This window comes from Helianthus annuus, chromosome 16, assembly GCF_002127325.2.
Source record: "Helianthus annuus cultivar XRQ/B chromosome 16, HanXRQr2.0-SUNRISE, whole genome shotgun sequence".
Lineage (NCBI taxonomy): Eukaryota > Viridiplantae > Streptophyta > Magnoliopsida > Asterales > Asteraceae > Helianthus > Helianthus annuus.
The window spans coordinates 135,155,737-135,171,579 of record NC_035448.2 but is presented as its reverse complement, the minus strand read 5'-3'; the positions used below and the strand labels follow the sequence as shown (position 1 = coordinate 135,171,579).

Sequence of the window (15,843 nt, the reverse complement as noted above, 5' to 3'; positions counted from 1 at the left end):
CGGCCTCATCTATTAATTAAATAAACTTATTGTCAAGCTCAAGCTTGTATATTCTAAGCTTGATTCAAGCTTTTACAAAACCAATCTCGAGTAACTCACGATCGACTCGGCTCGTTTACACCCTTGATAAAATATGTTTAAATAAAATCAAGGCCAAAGTTGTTACTTTCCAAACCATAAGTACTGGTTTAGACAAACGACCAAAGATTGCAGCACCATGACACACACGTTGCATCTTCAACAAACGGACAAGATCGCGTAACGTATTGATCCAACGGTGCGCATTCCGTCAGTTATATATGCAGTCACTCTAAATTCTCTTGTGAATTTATATCTTTCAAGTTGATCATCAGCTCACAGGTATGTTCCTTTAATTCCTTGTGATCTTCAGGTTTCATAGACTTAATTAATATATGTTGAAATTAGTTCATTGGTGCTATGTGTTTTTTCATTAAAACATGATTGGTTTTTGAGGTTGCATGCAATCAGTTTCAGTTTAATATTATATAGAACAATAATTTTGTACGAACCCTTGATTCTTTAACGTTTTATTCAGCGGAATTAATTTGTTATGTAGATGTTGTTTTCGCCGATAACCTTATCGTGTATTCGTAGCCCGTGATCTTCGAAAGTGGAGGTCATGGGTTCAAGTCTTACCTGGAGCAAAAATGCTCTTGGTTGAGCCAGAGATTTTACCACATTGGAGCTTTGGGCGGTGGGTTTCTTCTGAAATGGTGATGGGCTGTCGGGCCCGACCAGCTTTGTGTGTGTTTGTGGGAGTAGATGTCCTTTTGCCTTCAGGTTTACACGGGTGATTAGATTTTTGTTGGTCGTTAAAAAAAATATTTAGTTGTTTTCCATGAAAAGTTCAGGGTTGATGAGCTAGCATGCAATCAATTTTATTATTAGACCATGCGTAGTGGTAGAGAAAAATAATGCCCCTACCATGGGGCATTATTCGACACGTGTCATCCCAGTCAGCATAGGGCGTTATTGCAAAAGTGGTGTAGTGGGAATAATGCCTAATAATGCCCCTTCCAATCATTAAACAAAAAAAAATTTAAAAAGCAAACAGTTGCTGCTGATTGGCTAGTCAAAAAAGCAAACAGTACCATTGACCACATGCAAAAATCTCATTGGCCACATGCAAAATCTCTCATCTCTCTTCTGCGTTTTAATTAAAACGCTCACATGCAAATTTTCAAAAAAAAAAAAAAAAAAAAAAACGCCGGGTAACGCCTAGTGTAATGGGGTGGGAGGCGTTTTTTTTCAATTTTTTTTAAAAAATCACGCCCCACTACGGGTGGTCTTATTATTATTATTATTATTATTATTATTATTATTATTATTATTATTATTATTATTATTATTATTATTATTATTATTATTATTATTATTTTAAGATACAGAAATGAGTAAATTTTAATGGGCTTAAGGGATGATTGTTGCGGTATATCTTCTATTTCTCTGTCCTTTGTTAAATTTCAGGAAATAGAGATTGGGTGTGTGTATTCTTGATGTGATTATTAGTATAATTTGTGATATTTCACTTGAAAAAGCAATCCCCTGGTCTTATTAATTTATGTTACAGTATTTTGACTTGTTTGACTCTGATAAGTCAAATATTGAATCAATAGGTTTGCATTTTGGAACAGGGTGATAAGAATCTTTAAGCTTTTGGTTTATTTAATTGTTGGATTATGTGTTTGAATATAAACTTTTATAGGTTATTGAATCTTATTATTACTGTAAATTTATCTTATTTTGCTAATTTTTATGTGTGAATTGACATGTAGGTGAATATGGAAAGTAAATCAGAAATCTTAGTAATCTTCCTCTTGTTATCAACCCTTTTGTGTATTCGGGCCTTTTCGACATCAAATGATGGGCTCATTAGGGTCAATTTAAAAAAACTAAAATTTGATGATACCAATAGCATTGCTTCAAACCTGGATTTGGATGAGGGGGATTCATTATTAGAGTCTATTATAAACTATGAACAAAGTGGTGATAATCTTGTTGATCCACAAGAGCCGGATGTTGTGTCACTAAAGAACTATATGGATGCTCAATACTATGGTGAGATCGGCATTGGCACCCCAGCGCAGAAGTTTACTGTGGTATTTGACACCGGAAGTTCTAACTTATGGGTGCCATCTTCAAAATGCAGACTGTCGGTAAGATTTTGTTGATTAGATATGTTATTAACTAGAAACAGTCCCCGTGCGTTGTGTTTCGGTGGAAATTCGGTCTACATAGGCTTAGCGAAAGTAAAAGAAAAATAGACATAGGGTAAAATGAAATTTACTAAATGACAAATAAGTAAAGTACATGGTGGCACAAGTGTAAAGGCCGCCCATGCAATAATTAATTCTATGAGTATGATGAATGAAAATTTAAGTGTTAAGAGTTACGTTTATTTTTGCAGCTACCTTGCCTTTTCCACTCGAGATATAGGTCAGGTCGGTCGCAGACCTACAAAGCCAATGGTTAGTTAATTACTTGTATACTATTTTCTTTTTTATTGTGTGGACTTATTTTGCTATGACACTAGTTAACATTTCATAGTGGACATGATTTTATTAAAGTGAAACTGTTTGATTATTTTCATGGTTGGAGAAGTCATTAGATGCTCACAGGTCAACCGGCGGAGTTGCGTGTACTCGGCCTAGGCAGAGAGTACTCGGGGAGTACTTAAACATGTTAGATTATAAAGAAATTAGTTTTTGGGAAATTATATATATGTAAAGTATCATAAGTTTACTAATATCTATAACAAAATACGTGAATATCAATTTAAATAAAAAATACTTGTTCAAATAGTTAAATATTTCAAAAATTGATATTCATTCCTTGAAAAATGATAGTCATTCTTTATTATGATAGAAGTATGAATTATGTCTTATTTTTGTTTTAAGTCAAATCGGCCCGTGTTGACCAACTAGATTCGATTCTGGCCGAGGTTGACCACGTTAAATCGATTATGAGTAAGTAGTCGGAGTTAAAGAAAATCATCTCGACAGCCTACGTTGTGTTGAAAAATATTTCAATCAAACAGTAAATTAATACAAACTTTATTAATTACCGAGTTATCAGCCAAACCAGTTTGTTCCAACTTGAGCAAACTGATTAAAGAAAGGTAGAAGGAGACTGTCCTGTTACCGGACGAATTAAAGAACACAAAATTAAAACTAACCTGGCGATTAAGAAAGGCGATCTTCGAACTGCACGGATGATTCCTGTCCTTAAAGGATTTTACGCGCTCGTATTACTGTGAGCTGCAGCGTAAACTCCCAGGATTAAATGCAGAACTGATCCGGTATTCCAACAGCAATGGAAACCAGAAAAACGCAGAAGTCTGTGAAATTGTATTTTTGAATGGGTAGCAGGAGGCTTTTATTTTTGACGTGCGTACGTGCGCCTCAAACGCGAGCTCGCGGCTCGGCTCGGCGCGCGTGTAGGCTTTGTCCACTTCTGAACCCATTTAACACTTTGGTGGCGCATAAGGAGTAATCCCTTATAAACCACTCAAACTTCACTCCCCCCACCAATGTGGGATGGAGGAAACATACCAACTTGTATATTCACCTTCAATATTTCCAACACGTTGTAGTGACTACTCGGCCTCCGAGACCTTGTTTTACAACATTTATTATTTCTTAAGATTTCTAAAATACCATTTGATACGGAAAACAACGTAAAAGGATGTTCTATACCAAATGATCTTATCAGATGTACCAACGGCAAATGGGCAGAGTGTGTAATGGGTAAAAACCGGCTGGGATGACTTGTTAAATCTTTATTTATCCAATTTTTATCACTTCAATAAAAGGTGTATGTATGCAACATAATTACAATAACAATCTGATTTAAAATAAAAAGGTTTAGGGATGTAACTTGTAAGCATTTGAACATGCTTTGGTGGATATTCGACCATTTCATTTCTAACTAAAAGTTTTACTTTACTAGTTTGACCCATTCTTTTGTTAGATACAATGTAGGTGCATTTAGAACATATTCAATTCTTTTAAACATCTGATTTTTGAATATTTTTTCTGACTATTTTTCGGTGTCTTGAAGGGAAACCTGCTGCTATCCATTATGGTACTGGATCAATATCTGGATATTTTAGTGAAGACAATGTCCAAGTTGGTGATCTTGTTGTCAATGATCAGGTGAATTTACAACTTTAATTGTTCTGAGCTTGCCGGTTACAAAAAGTTAATTAAAAATAGTTTGAAATACATGATCTTTAATTAGATGTTCATCGAGGCAACACGGGAGCCTGGTGTGACATTTTTAGCAGGGAGGTTTGATGGTATCCTTGGGCTCGGATTCAAGGAAATCTCTATTGGCGATGCTGTCCCGGTGTGGTATGTTTATTTGTTTTGATTCATGAATGATCAATATGTTAAATATAATTACAAAACTATTTAGAAACTAATAATCTTATGTTTTTTTAATAAGGTACTTTATTCTACTTGGTTTCATATTTATCTAATATTTTCAATTTTTACATTGTCGACCCGCTATGTAAAAAATCAATAAGCCCACGCGTATTTGAGTTGAAATTGGTTTACAGGGAGAACATGGTGAATCAACATCTAGTTAAGGATCAGGTGTTTTCCTTTTGGTTGAACCGGAAATCTGAAGATGGAGAAGGAGGTGAAATCGTGTTTGGTGGTGTTGATCCGAAACACTTCACTGGTGAGCATACTTATGTTCCAGTCACACAAAAGGGTTATTGGCAGGTAATTAATTATTGGTTAAAAACTAATTTTCTCAAAAAGTGTATTCAAATATTTGCATGAATGTATTCTAATATTTTTCTTGTTTTTTCATTGATAGTTCGATATGGGAGATGTTCTTGTAGGTGGAAAACCAACCGGTAAGAAATCAATGAAGATTATTAATAACTATAAATAACATTGAATCTTGCAACCTTCAAGGGGGACAATGGTAAGCGACTGACTCCCCTCTTGCAAAGGTTTCAAGTTCGAATCCAGTTTACATTGGTTTCCTACCTTAACCCCTTGAAGGCCACTTGGTCCCACTCGTTAGTACGAGTGGGGCGTATGAGTTTCCTTTATGGGAACTTGCATAACACACTGTGGTTTCTTTCAGGGTTTTGCACGAGTGGATGTTCAGCCATTGCAGATTCAGGAACTTCATTAATAGCAGGCCCATCGGTTTCTAATATCCCGTTTCTTGATATTCTACAACCCATTATCTAACTTAGTATCTTAAATAGGTTCTTTTGTCTTTTAGGAGGTGATCAAGCAAATAAATGATGCCATCGGAGCTACAGGATATCTTAACGAGCAATGTCAGAAAGCGGTTAGATTTTTTGGAAGCCATGTGTTTGACCAACTTGCAACATCGGTGAAAAAAAAAACTTCCCTAGTTACTCATTACATTTAAATTTTACCTAAATGTTCTAGTTTCGTACTTATCGTGTTATTAATATTCCTTCACAATAGGTTGGAAATGCAACACAGGTTTGTGCCCGTATTGGAGCCTGTCCTCGACAAGTTGGTGTATCTAGGTCAGATTTCTAAGCATTATTTCTGTTTAAAAAATTATTAATCCCATATATACTTGCAAATATATAAATAAATCTTGTATGATATGCAGCATTGGCATTAAGAGTGTTGTAGATAGGAGTGAGGATGTATCATCTGGAATTGAGGACACCCCGCCATGCACCGCGTGTAAGATGATAGTTTCCTGGACGCATAAAGAGCTGGTGAAGAATCACACCCGAGACAGCATTTTAGGTTTGGGCAGTGATGTGAGTTATTTTTAATTTCTCATTTTCGTGTAAGTACGTTTGTCGATTATTATATACCAAACCCAAAGTTGCAGCTTTGTACTGTGATACAGAGTCCGTTGGGACAGTCGTCAGTTGACTGCGCTAAAATTACGTCTTTGCCTACTATCTCATTTACCATTGGTGGCAAAGAATTTGAACTTTCTCCTGATCAGGTATTATTCTACATCAACTCGTAATTCCTAAGTCAAATTACATTATATAAAATCTGGTACTGTTTTTCTGCTATTGACCCGATTCTGGTAAGCAGGGTATGGATGGGGTCCCGTGATTTTACCTGTAACGAGTTGTCACCAAAATATATATTTTTTTGATCTTATATGTCTCCTAAATTTTTGGTTTGTTTTGCAGTACATACTTAAGGTTGGTGAAGGCGCAAGTACACGTTGCATTAGTGGTTTCATTGCATTGGATATCCCTCCTCCACGTGGCCCGCTCTGGTACGTCTGTTTATTATAAACTGGCCGGGTCGGGTTTGGCCATTCCGCTAACGTTCTACTTCCGAGTTAAGATATTTAAACATATTCATGTTTCAAACTCAAGTTTGTAACTGGCTTTGCTTGGTTAATGATGACACACAGGATACTGGGAGACACTTTTATGCGTCCTTACCACACCATATTCGACTATGGTAATGCGCGAGTTGGATTCGCACAAGCGGTATAGAACGGGATATCATAATAAAAGGTGGTACTAGTTCTGATGAACCTACTTTCTTTGTTTGGGTCATGGAAAAGTGTTATGTTTAATAATAGTAACTTGTTTCAAGTGCTTTAAAGGACTTGCGTGTAAATACGTTGTTCTACGTGCTGTCGTCGATCAGAATGTGTTATTACAATTGCTTGATACATGCATTTGTTGGCATAGTAGACAGCGGATCATTCAAGTTAATATTTGATCTCGACCATATACACGTCATACTTGCAAGTTAATATTTGATCTCGACCATTGGGGGATACAGACGAAGGCTACCACTGACATATTGTTGAGTAAACTTACTAGAAGATCACATGTAAATATTACCGATGGACCAATGACAAATGATTTAATGAGTGGTCACCGATGGAGTATTACTGACTTACTAAAGACGAATGTCTCCATCGGTGATTTCTTTTTTTAATTATAAATTAATAAATGTTGTCGGTTTCCTGTAAATATAAATAACATGCTCTAAAGAGTCATAAATATTGCCAAAACCAAATCTCATTACGATCAAAATCTATAATAATATGCAAACAAATATGTTAATAATCGATACAATAAGAAATATGCTAAGTAGGACCTAAAAATTCCTATAAAACCGGGGAGGTCGAAAACGTATATACCTAAAAATTTCTAACTGTTGTTGAGCAATTCTTGGAACTTCTTAGTGCTTGAATTCGCCCATTCTCCCCCTGCAGCTGAATCGTTGCGTCCCATGCCTCTTGATCCTCCCGCATGACCTCCAGGTTTTGTTGTAAGACGAAATCTACAAACATCAAACAAATGATTAGTAGTTTGTTGACGGTATAAAGATAATTTAGTTATATAAAATAATTGCATTGCATCCCTTTGCAGAATGAACAATAGTGTAAGACCTAACAGTGCTAGAAGTAACGACATCGCCAATGATTACATAGCAGGCAGTGGTTCCAAAAGAGGTGGCCCCCTTCTGGCATCCATTACTCTCCTCCATAGTTGTGGGTTACCAACAGGCAACAACTGATCATACCTCGTTCCCTATCGTGCGGTTTACCAGAAAAAAGAAATATATTAGTTTATGAAAAATCTGATAACATAATTGTTATAAATCTATCTTTTTCTCTGCATGAGTTAAACTAGCATCCTAACATCTGCCTAAAAGTACAAAACCAAACATAATGTATTGATAATTTTTTTTTGACATATACACACATAGTTAACAAAATTCAATAAAGTACAAAACCAAACATAAGTTTATATATTTACTAACCTGTGTCGATGATGTGTTGTATTGATCTAAATCATTCATTAAGTTTATAGAAATATATTGGATGTAAATCATACTTAGAACTACAATGGAAAATAGATAAGATCATGAGTGATTACATATTATTGTTTTTAGTTTATAAAATGGGGCTTCATTTTGCCCTCACATGGATAAACGCGCTTTGGTGGAGACAGAAAAATAATATGTACATAGATCTTTCCTCTTGGAAAAAGCTCCTGAAATAAATACTACATTTTGGTTACATGGGCTTATGGCTATGTGTATGTATTAAGAGGGTTTTAATATTCTTCGGTTTCAAACCAATAAAAACCAAACCTGAAATGAGTCCTGATTGCTCCAGTCCTGGTCAAAACCCCGAGCCCAATTTCTTTGGGCTTTAATTTTGAAATAGTTACTGAATTCCTTTCAGTTTCCTAATATTTTTTAAATACAGTAGAAACTCTATAAAATAATACGCTTGGGACCACCAAAATTTATTAATTAAAAGAGTTATTAATTAATTGATAAATTAATAATTATTAATTTATATATTAATTAATATTTTATTAATTTATAGTAGAATACTTAGTTTACAAACACCTTTCAAGCTTCCACTTAATTATTGTATACAATGCATGTATATCAAATGAACGGCCCAATTTGAAAGAAACCTTCAATCTCCCACCTTACTATGCTTCTTGTGTTCAATGTATCACTTTATAGACATTAAAAATATTTTCTATATAAATACAAGATCAAAATAGAGACGAGATTCAAGGGGAAATTGATTTCAACAAAAAACAAAAGACAATTGAGTCATTTTTTCAAGAAACCTCATAAATCATTCATGTAATATGCTATATATAAGGAATTGTTAATTTATATTTTATATGGGGTCTAAAGAAATTATCAAAAATGTATTATCTTATAATTTTAGCGAATTATTAATTTAGCACCCTATCCCCGAGTCGGGACCGGTAAAAAATATTATCTTAGAGAGTTTATTAAATAATCGAGTATTAATTTATCGAGTTTCTACTGTATGTGTTTTCATCAACGTTATAACTTCGGAATAGTTACTGAATAAAACTTTTAGAGTAAATGCCATTTTGGTCTTTATGGTTTGGTCAATTTTGCTACTTTAGTCCAAATATTAAACTTTTTGCAATTGGGTCGCTGTGGTTTCAGTTTTGTTGCCATTTGTTCCAAAAATGAAAACAAACCAGATTCCCCTAATTAAACCCTCAACTTTTGTCCTTTTCCTCAGGGGTATTTTAGTCATTTACGTTTTATTATAACTGATTATCAATTATAATTAATAAAACTAAATTATAAAAACTAAAACTCAGTCTCTCTTCTACTCTCTCTCTCTCTCTCTCTAAACTCTATCACCACACACACAGAACTTAATCAAACACCCACCACCAACCGGATAACATCCACCACCACCTCTAATGGGACTGTTTCGGCATATATCTCATCGAGTGTGAACATTTCTGCTGGTTTTAGATCACATACGGACTGATTCGATCAAGTTTCGATTTGACTCAGTGTGTTTCGGTGTGTTTTTTTATCAGTTCGGTGTGATTTTAACAAGTTTAAACATGTTTCTTTGATTTTAAGCATGTTTCGATTTGTTTTGGTAAATCTGTTTCCTTGAATTTCATTGAAAAACACATCTCAACTCATTGAAATCCAAGTACAACGAAACTGTTATGAGTTTTTTTTTTCATTTCAAATCTGAATTGTAGCTTCAATCTCAGGCACTATTAAATCTGAGTTGGTGTTGTAACAATTTGTTTCAGAGATTTCGAGGAAAAAAAAACAAATTTAGATTTGTTTTTGGGAAGTTCTAGATCTGAATTTGAAGGTGCAGTTTTTGTTGTTAAATTGTAGAAGCTTTTCGCGTAGAAAATAAATGTAAAAGAAGATCAATTTTTTTGTTAAGTGATTAAGGTTGTTGTTATTGGAGAAGAAGTCAGAGTGGGTGATAGAAAGAAAATTGCGACCGTAGATTTTCATTTGTTAGAAGAGAGTCGTGTTGGAGAAGAGATGATGATGATGATGATGATGATGATGATGATGATGATGATGATGATGATGATGATACTCTGTTTGATGATTATTTTGATGATTTGGGTGCCGGAACAAACTCGTGGGTTAGGGGCGGGTGGTTGTGGGAGGTGGGTGGTGGTGGAACATGGTGGGTGTGGCGGAGAATGGGGTGTAGAAGATGATGGTTGCAGAGAGGAGAATGGGGTGGAGAAGATGATGGTTGTAGAGAATTGGGGTTTGGATTAGGGTTTGCTTGTGACTCATTTGGGGGAGATGAAGATTTTTTTATTTAGTTTTATTATTAACTAATAATCAGTTATAATAAAATGATAATGACCAATTTACCCCTGAAGATAAGGACAAAAAACAAGGATTTAATTTGAGGAATATGAGCTGAATTCACTTTTGGACTAAAATGACACAAAACTGAAACCACAGGGACCAAAATGAAAGTTTTGGACTAAAAGGCAAAACTGTCCAAACCTCAGAGACCAAAATAGCAGTTTACTCTTTCAGCTATGTATAAACTTTTTCTTTTATAAATTTATAAATATTAATTCAACTAAAGTGTAGGTACTTCCTTAAATATCACATTAAGATAGTTAAGTTAATTTAAATTACAATTATAAATATATAGAAAATAAAAATATTAGTACCTATAAAAAAATAAGGACTAAAATTTCGATTTTTTAATATCACCGGTTTTTATGGCATATTTACCATTCAACTATTCAACTATTAAATCACATTAAATATTTGAATTTAAATAGAAATCGCCTAGAAAAATAATATTATCATTATTTTTTATTTTATAATATTTTAACAAATATAATTTTAAATTTCGGGATATTTAGAGATTTAAATATAAGTTTTTAAGTAAAATGAAAAGTTTATTTGGAAAATAATAATTATAAATAGTTAAATAATAGTTTTACATAATTAAGAGAGATGATCAAATAGGAAGTTTAATTTGGCTAGCAAGGATAGGAAGCAATAATAGAGTGACACATGACAAAGATAAAAATCACAAGGAGGGGTATTTTAGTCAATCACAAATTAATCTTATGAAACCTAGATCTGAAAAAAAAAACCCTATTGCGTTCTTTTTTACATTTCACACCACCACCACCACCACCTCCACCTCCCACCCCCACCACTCCATCGCCCAACGCCTCCACAACCCTCCCCATCGTTCTCTCCACTATGTCTTGCAATACCGTTGGTTCGAAGACGTCACCACCACCACCACCACACCTATCACCTCATTCTAGCGTACATCTACGGCGATCTAGCAGTTCTCTGGTACTCTTCCCTCTTCTATCTATATCTCTATCTCAATTTCGTTATCAACAGCAACAAAAAAAACACAAAACTGAAAATTTTTAAGGGTTTACATGGTTCATTACGTTTTATATCTTTGGATGAATATTTTGTTTTTTGCTGGCAAGCTTCATTGCGTTTTATATCTAGGGATGAAGGAAGTTGAAAAAGCCAAAAACCAAAAAGTATTATTGTTGTTTTTTGCCAACAAGCTTCATTGCGTTTTAATCAATATTTTTGTAACACCCCAAAAACGGGTTTGTTAATCAAACCACGTTAATATTAATGAACGGGTAAATACCGTGAGTGATAAAAAAAAATAATTAACCCGGTAATTATTTGGATTTAAATAAATAATCCTATATTAATAAAAAAAGAATAAACGCTTTGAGAAAACAAAGTTTATAAGAAGCCCGAGTTAACGGGGCTTAAAAATAAAACGGGTTATGACTCCCCTGAACCCACTAAGTAACTAGGAAAGATTAACCTAGTTAATTAGTGGGTTCAGGGGAGTCATAACCCGTTTTATTATAATGGACAATTAAATTGTATTAAAACAATACAGAAGCATGAACTAGTAGCCTTTTTACAAAATCGAAACTAGAGGGACTAAAAGGGGCAAAATGTGAATGAAGTTTAATTAAAAGAAAAAAAAACCAAAACACACACAAAAAGGTGTGTTTGGCCGACATCTTCACATGAGCAAAAAAGGGTTCTTCCAAGTGAACCCTAAACTCACAAATTGGATCAAAATCAAGGGAAATCAAGCCAAGATTTTGGGGGTTTAACTAAATTCGTGATCACCAAGCTTAGGAGATCACAAGGTATGTTCAATTTCATCATTTGGTGTTATCTTGAAATTTCGATAAACACTCATAATTGAAATTCATGCTTGAATGTTGAATGTATGAGTGTTGTTATGTTGAAACCATGTCTAGGAACAAACCCTAGTTAAAAGTTTGATGATATAGTGATAAAAATTATGAAATTGATAATCACCCATATATGTGTGTAGTGGGTTTTTAGAACAAAGTGATGAACACAAGAATTTGTATGCTAGATTGTGAAAAATTGATGTTATGATGCAAGATTTGATATTGTTCATGAGTGCTAGACATAAGGGTTTGATTTAATGATTGAAACTTGGTTAAAAAGATTAGCCATGAACTAAATAGAAGAGGTATAAAAATCATGCCCACAAGGTGCCCGTTAAAATGACTAAGTGAAACCGTGTTGTCTACTAGTTCGTATGTAGAGCTTGATTTGATGATTTCATGAGTAGTGGGTTTATGATAAATCTTTGATATGTATGAAATTAAACATTATGGTGTATGAGAATCACCAAATAGGACTTGAATATATGTTAATTTTAGTTCTAGTTCTTAAATTGACAAAGATGAAGTTGAGAAGATGGTAAAATTAGGATTCATATGATGACTTCTTGAAATAGATGATGTTTTTGACATCTCTTAGCCTACAATCACTGTGTTATAGGTTTCTAACCATTACCAAGAGTTTAATAAGGGTTTTAGCCATGGAAATGGGTTGCATTTGATGATTTGGGTCGAATTTGAAAGCTTGGTTTAAAAAAGCGCGAAGCGCTCCGAGGCGTTTTGGTTCCAAAAGCTTTAAGCGAAGCTTCAAGCGTGAAGCGAGAGCTTCACGTATACGAAGCGCTCCGTATTATATATATAATTATATATAATGTTAATTTTATATATATGTATAAAAGATAGCTATCCATATTAAATATATGTATTTTATAATGTTAATTTTGTACTTTTATGCGTAAATTAAAAAGTTTAAGAACCAAATGTTAACTACTGAAGATAGAGGGGGTTAAATGTTTAAATAGGCAAACTATCTTTACACTTTTTAAGTAAAAAGTTAGAAGTTTCAGGGACTGAATGTAAACTAATGAAAGATAGAGGGGTTAAATGTTTAAAAACCTTAACTTATAAAAACCCTAAAAGCCTAAAAGATACGCAGCCGCATCTCTCTTCTTCTTCTTCTTCCCCCTTCTTCCTTGTTTCCGGCTGAAGCAACCCCGTCGCCGGAATTTGTCGCCGGATTTCACATAGGAAGTCGCTATATCGTCGATATAAGGTCGATATGTACCTTGTAAAGACTGTTAGGCTTAAAAAATGGCCCAAATGGTGATCTGATTGGCTGGAGCGTCGCTTCACAACTTCATCGCTTCGCCGCTTAAAGCTCGCTTCACTTCGCTTCACGTAATGTAACGCTTCAGAGCCAAAAAAGCGTTTTTTCCAGCACTTCAAGCTCGCTTCAAGCGCGCTTTTTTAAACACAGTTTGAAAGGACCCTAAACATGATTTCCGTAGCTTTTTATATGGATTTTGACCAATCTTAAAAAAATCATATAAAATCAACCGTTTATCCGATTTGGGTGTTCTATACCTTTTCGGAAAGCTTATGAAGTAAATTTTGCTGTTTTCAATCATAAGAAACAAATGTGGTTGTTAAATAGGCCAAAAAGGCGAATTAAACCTGTTGTTCAGAACTTGAAAGCTGTTGAAAAATGAAAATATAGTTGCTGAGCTGATTTTATAAAAATCATATAAAATTATAGAAAATTCGCTAGAAGGTGTACCTTATATGCTTGCGAAGGTATTGGAGTGTTCTACGATCCATCTTTGAACATGTTGATATAATTCAGATTTTAAACGGGTCAAAATGGTCAATTACAGCAGCTAAATATAAAATCGCTGCACATAAAGAATGTTCTTATTAACCAAGAAAAAGGCATAGGATTGCATATACTTGCTTTAGGCATGAAGTATTGATTGTTGGGAATAAATAGCACTTTATGTGACATGCTTAAAGTGTTTAAAATCACTTACTAACTTGTTATATAAGTAATTTCACTAACGGGTCAAACGGTTAGTGAATGAAAATAATTATGGTATGAAACTAGTTGTTGAATATATGGCATGCTTTGATTGATAAGTGTGTAAAAAAAAGGGTCCATAGGGTGATGGCCATTATATAGAATGACCAATCTAACCATCTTATGGATGTTATGATATAGTTGACTCTAAACAAGCTAGGTGAGAGCTTGGAAAGGAACGGGTCAAACAGATCATGGATGCGAAGAATGTTTGCGCGGACGCGAGGTAAGTAAAGCTTACACCCTTTTTTTTAGGATACGTATTTACTTTATAGATTATAAACACGACCAAGGTTATATCCGAAATATGGGTTCCGACACGAAATGATACGGGTCGGGACGAATAAAAGGGTAAAAACCATGTTTAATGGCAAAAAAAGGGGCGAAATGGGTTAAATAATGAAATGGTAAATAAATACCATTCAAATATAAGTGCAAAATGTTTGGTCGTTTAGACTAAACAGGTCAAATGGTAATGTTAACACCATTTGATGAATAACGACTAACAAGTGCTTGTCGAGTCTAATGCTCAAAGGGTAAAACGGCTTATGGAATTTACGTGGCTATGAATCAGCAAATTATTAAGGCAAGGTATTAAAACGGGTCAATACTTTGACCCGAGCCAGGTACGTGTAAATTTGGTGGAAGATATGTGAATACCTTAATGTAGAAAAATGACATGTGAAAGTAGAGAGTGGGATTTAAACTTAAATGATTAAATCCTCTCTAACGGGTCAAAATGAAGTATTGTGCATAGCTTGATTATTGGTCGCATAATTCATGAAAATTATAACTCACGAGTTAAAGATTCTGAGATAAGAAATATTCCAAGGTTTTATAACAATTTAGACGCAAGTGGTTTGATAAATCATGAAACAGGTCAAAAGGGTTATAAATGAATTTCAAGCCGAGAGCTTAAAAATCCAGAATTTTGTGCATTCAAATATCGGGTTATGACTCTATATGAGGGAGAACTAAATTACGATCACGTAGGAAGAAACAGGTCGAAAAACAGATTTGTAGATTGAAAATTATGAAAGTTTAAGTTAATAGTTGGGAAGGATGTATAGCTGGGTAAAATGCGGCTCAACAAAAGGAACCTTCTGTCGAAATGGCACTATCGCGCTACACGACCACAAGACGGGATCTCAGTCGCGTCATGCGACCCTAGTCGTGGCCCGTGACAAAGTGACTCAAGTCTCTCGTGGTGCGCGAGGGACCTCTGAATTAGCAAAAATCTTTAATTATTGTTGTTTTGATCATGGAACTTGTTTTAAATGGTTTTCAGGGCCACATAACTAATGTTTATTTTGGTTTTGAACTTAGGTGAACGTTATGGGTCTCCGGATGACGATCAAGCGAAGAACAAGAACCGAACACACGACTAAACAAAGCTTCCGCATTTGATCTTGTTTGTTTATACAAAGTGTATTATGTAAACACTCTTAACTATGTTTGAATGTTTTAAACATGTCTAATTACTTTCAATGTAAAAGTTTTTATTAAGTGGCATTTTTCTTATAAAATGCTTACTTTAATGGTATAGAAATGTTTAATTGTTAAGGGTCTTACAATTTTATACTCTTCCATGTTTTAATGCTTCAAAACACCGACCCTAGTTTTTATCCATTAAGGTTCTTAACTTTCTCTGACGTGTTTGGCATCTTTTGCATGTTATGTAGAATTTGTGAAATTGTTTTTTTAACTGTTGTGTTATAGTTTTGATAAATAAATTTTAAGTGGGTTGTAATTCTACATGGTGTCTTCTCCCTCATATATGATT

The 15,843-nt window shown here is 34.3% G+C and overlaps 1 protein-coding gene and 1 long non-coding RNA gene across 6 annotated transcripts; both read left to right on the top strand.

The window, feature by feature from the left end:
• The first annotated feature begins 204 nt into the window (after positions 1-204).
• On the top strand, positions 205-6,678 carry LOC110917750 (aspartic proteinase A1). Of its 4 annotated transcripts, none has more exons than XM_022162206.2 (14): positions 205-360; positions 1,797-2,177; positions 2,429-2,489; positions 4,081-4,175; positions 4,261-4,373; positions 4,583-4,751; positions 4,849-4,888; positions 5,125-5,189; positions 5,269-5,382; positions 5,481-5,545; positions 5,635-5,791; positions 5,866-5,985; positions 6,182-6,270; positions 6,412-6,678. In XM_022162206.2, exons 2-14 carry the CDS (start codon positions 1,803-1,805, stop codon positions 6,494-6,496), a joined length of 1,548 nt encoding a protein of 515 aa, XP_022017898.1. In that variant the 5' UTR covers positions 205-360; positions 1,797-1,802; the 3' UTR covers positions 6,497-6,678. The 4 variants fall into 4 exon arrangements, with proteins under 4 accessions (XP_022017898.1, XP_035841074.1, XP_035841072.1 ...); XM_035985181.1 differs by lacking the exon at positions 205-360 and adding an exon at positions 368-391; XM_035985179.1 differs by lacking the exon at positions 205-360 and adding an exon at positions 437-801.
• Positions 6,679-11,838: 5,160 nt separating this feature from the next.
• On the top strand, positions 11,839-15,598 carry LOC110918131. 2 transcript variants are annotated; one of them, XR_002581092.2, is made up of 4 exons: positions 11,839-11,977; positions 14,202-14,286; positions 14,596-14,686; positions 15,387-15,598. It is a non-coding gene; the product is annotated as an uncharacterized LOC110918131 (long non-coding RNA). The 2 variants fall into 2 exon arrangements; XR_004883608.1 differs by lacking the exon at positions 14,596-14,686.
• Positions 15,599-15,843: the final 245 nt, after the last annotated feature.

Excerpts from the sequence above, each read along its gene's own strand:
- LOC110917750 (XM_035985179.1), top strand. Across the intron at positions 2,178-2,428 it reads CTTCAAAATGCAGACTGTCG|CTACCTTGCCTTTTCCACTC; the intron begins GTAAGATTTTGT and ends TTATTTTTGCAG. Across the intron at positions 4,889-5,124 it reads TGTAGGTGGAAAACCAACCG|GGTTTTGCACGAGTGGATGT; the intron begins GTAAGAAATCAA and ends GGTTTCTTTCAG.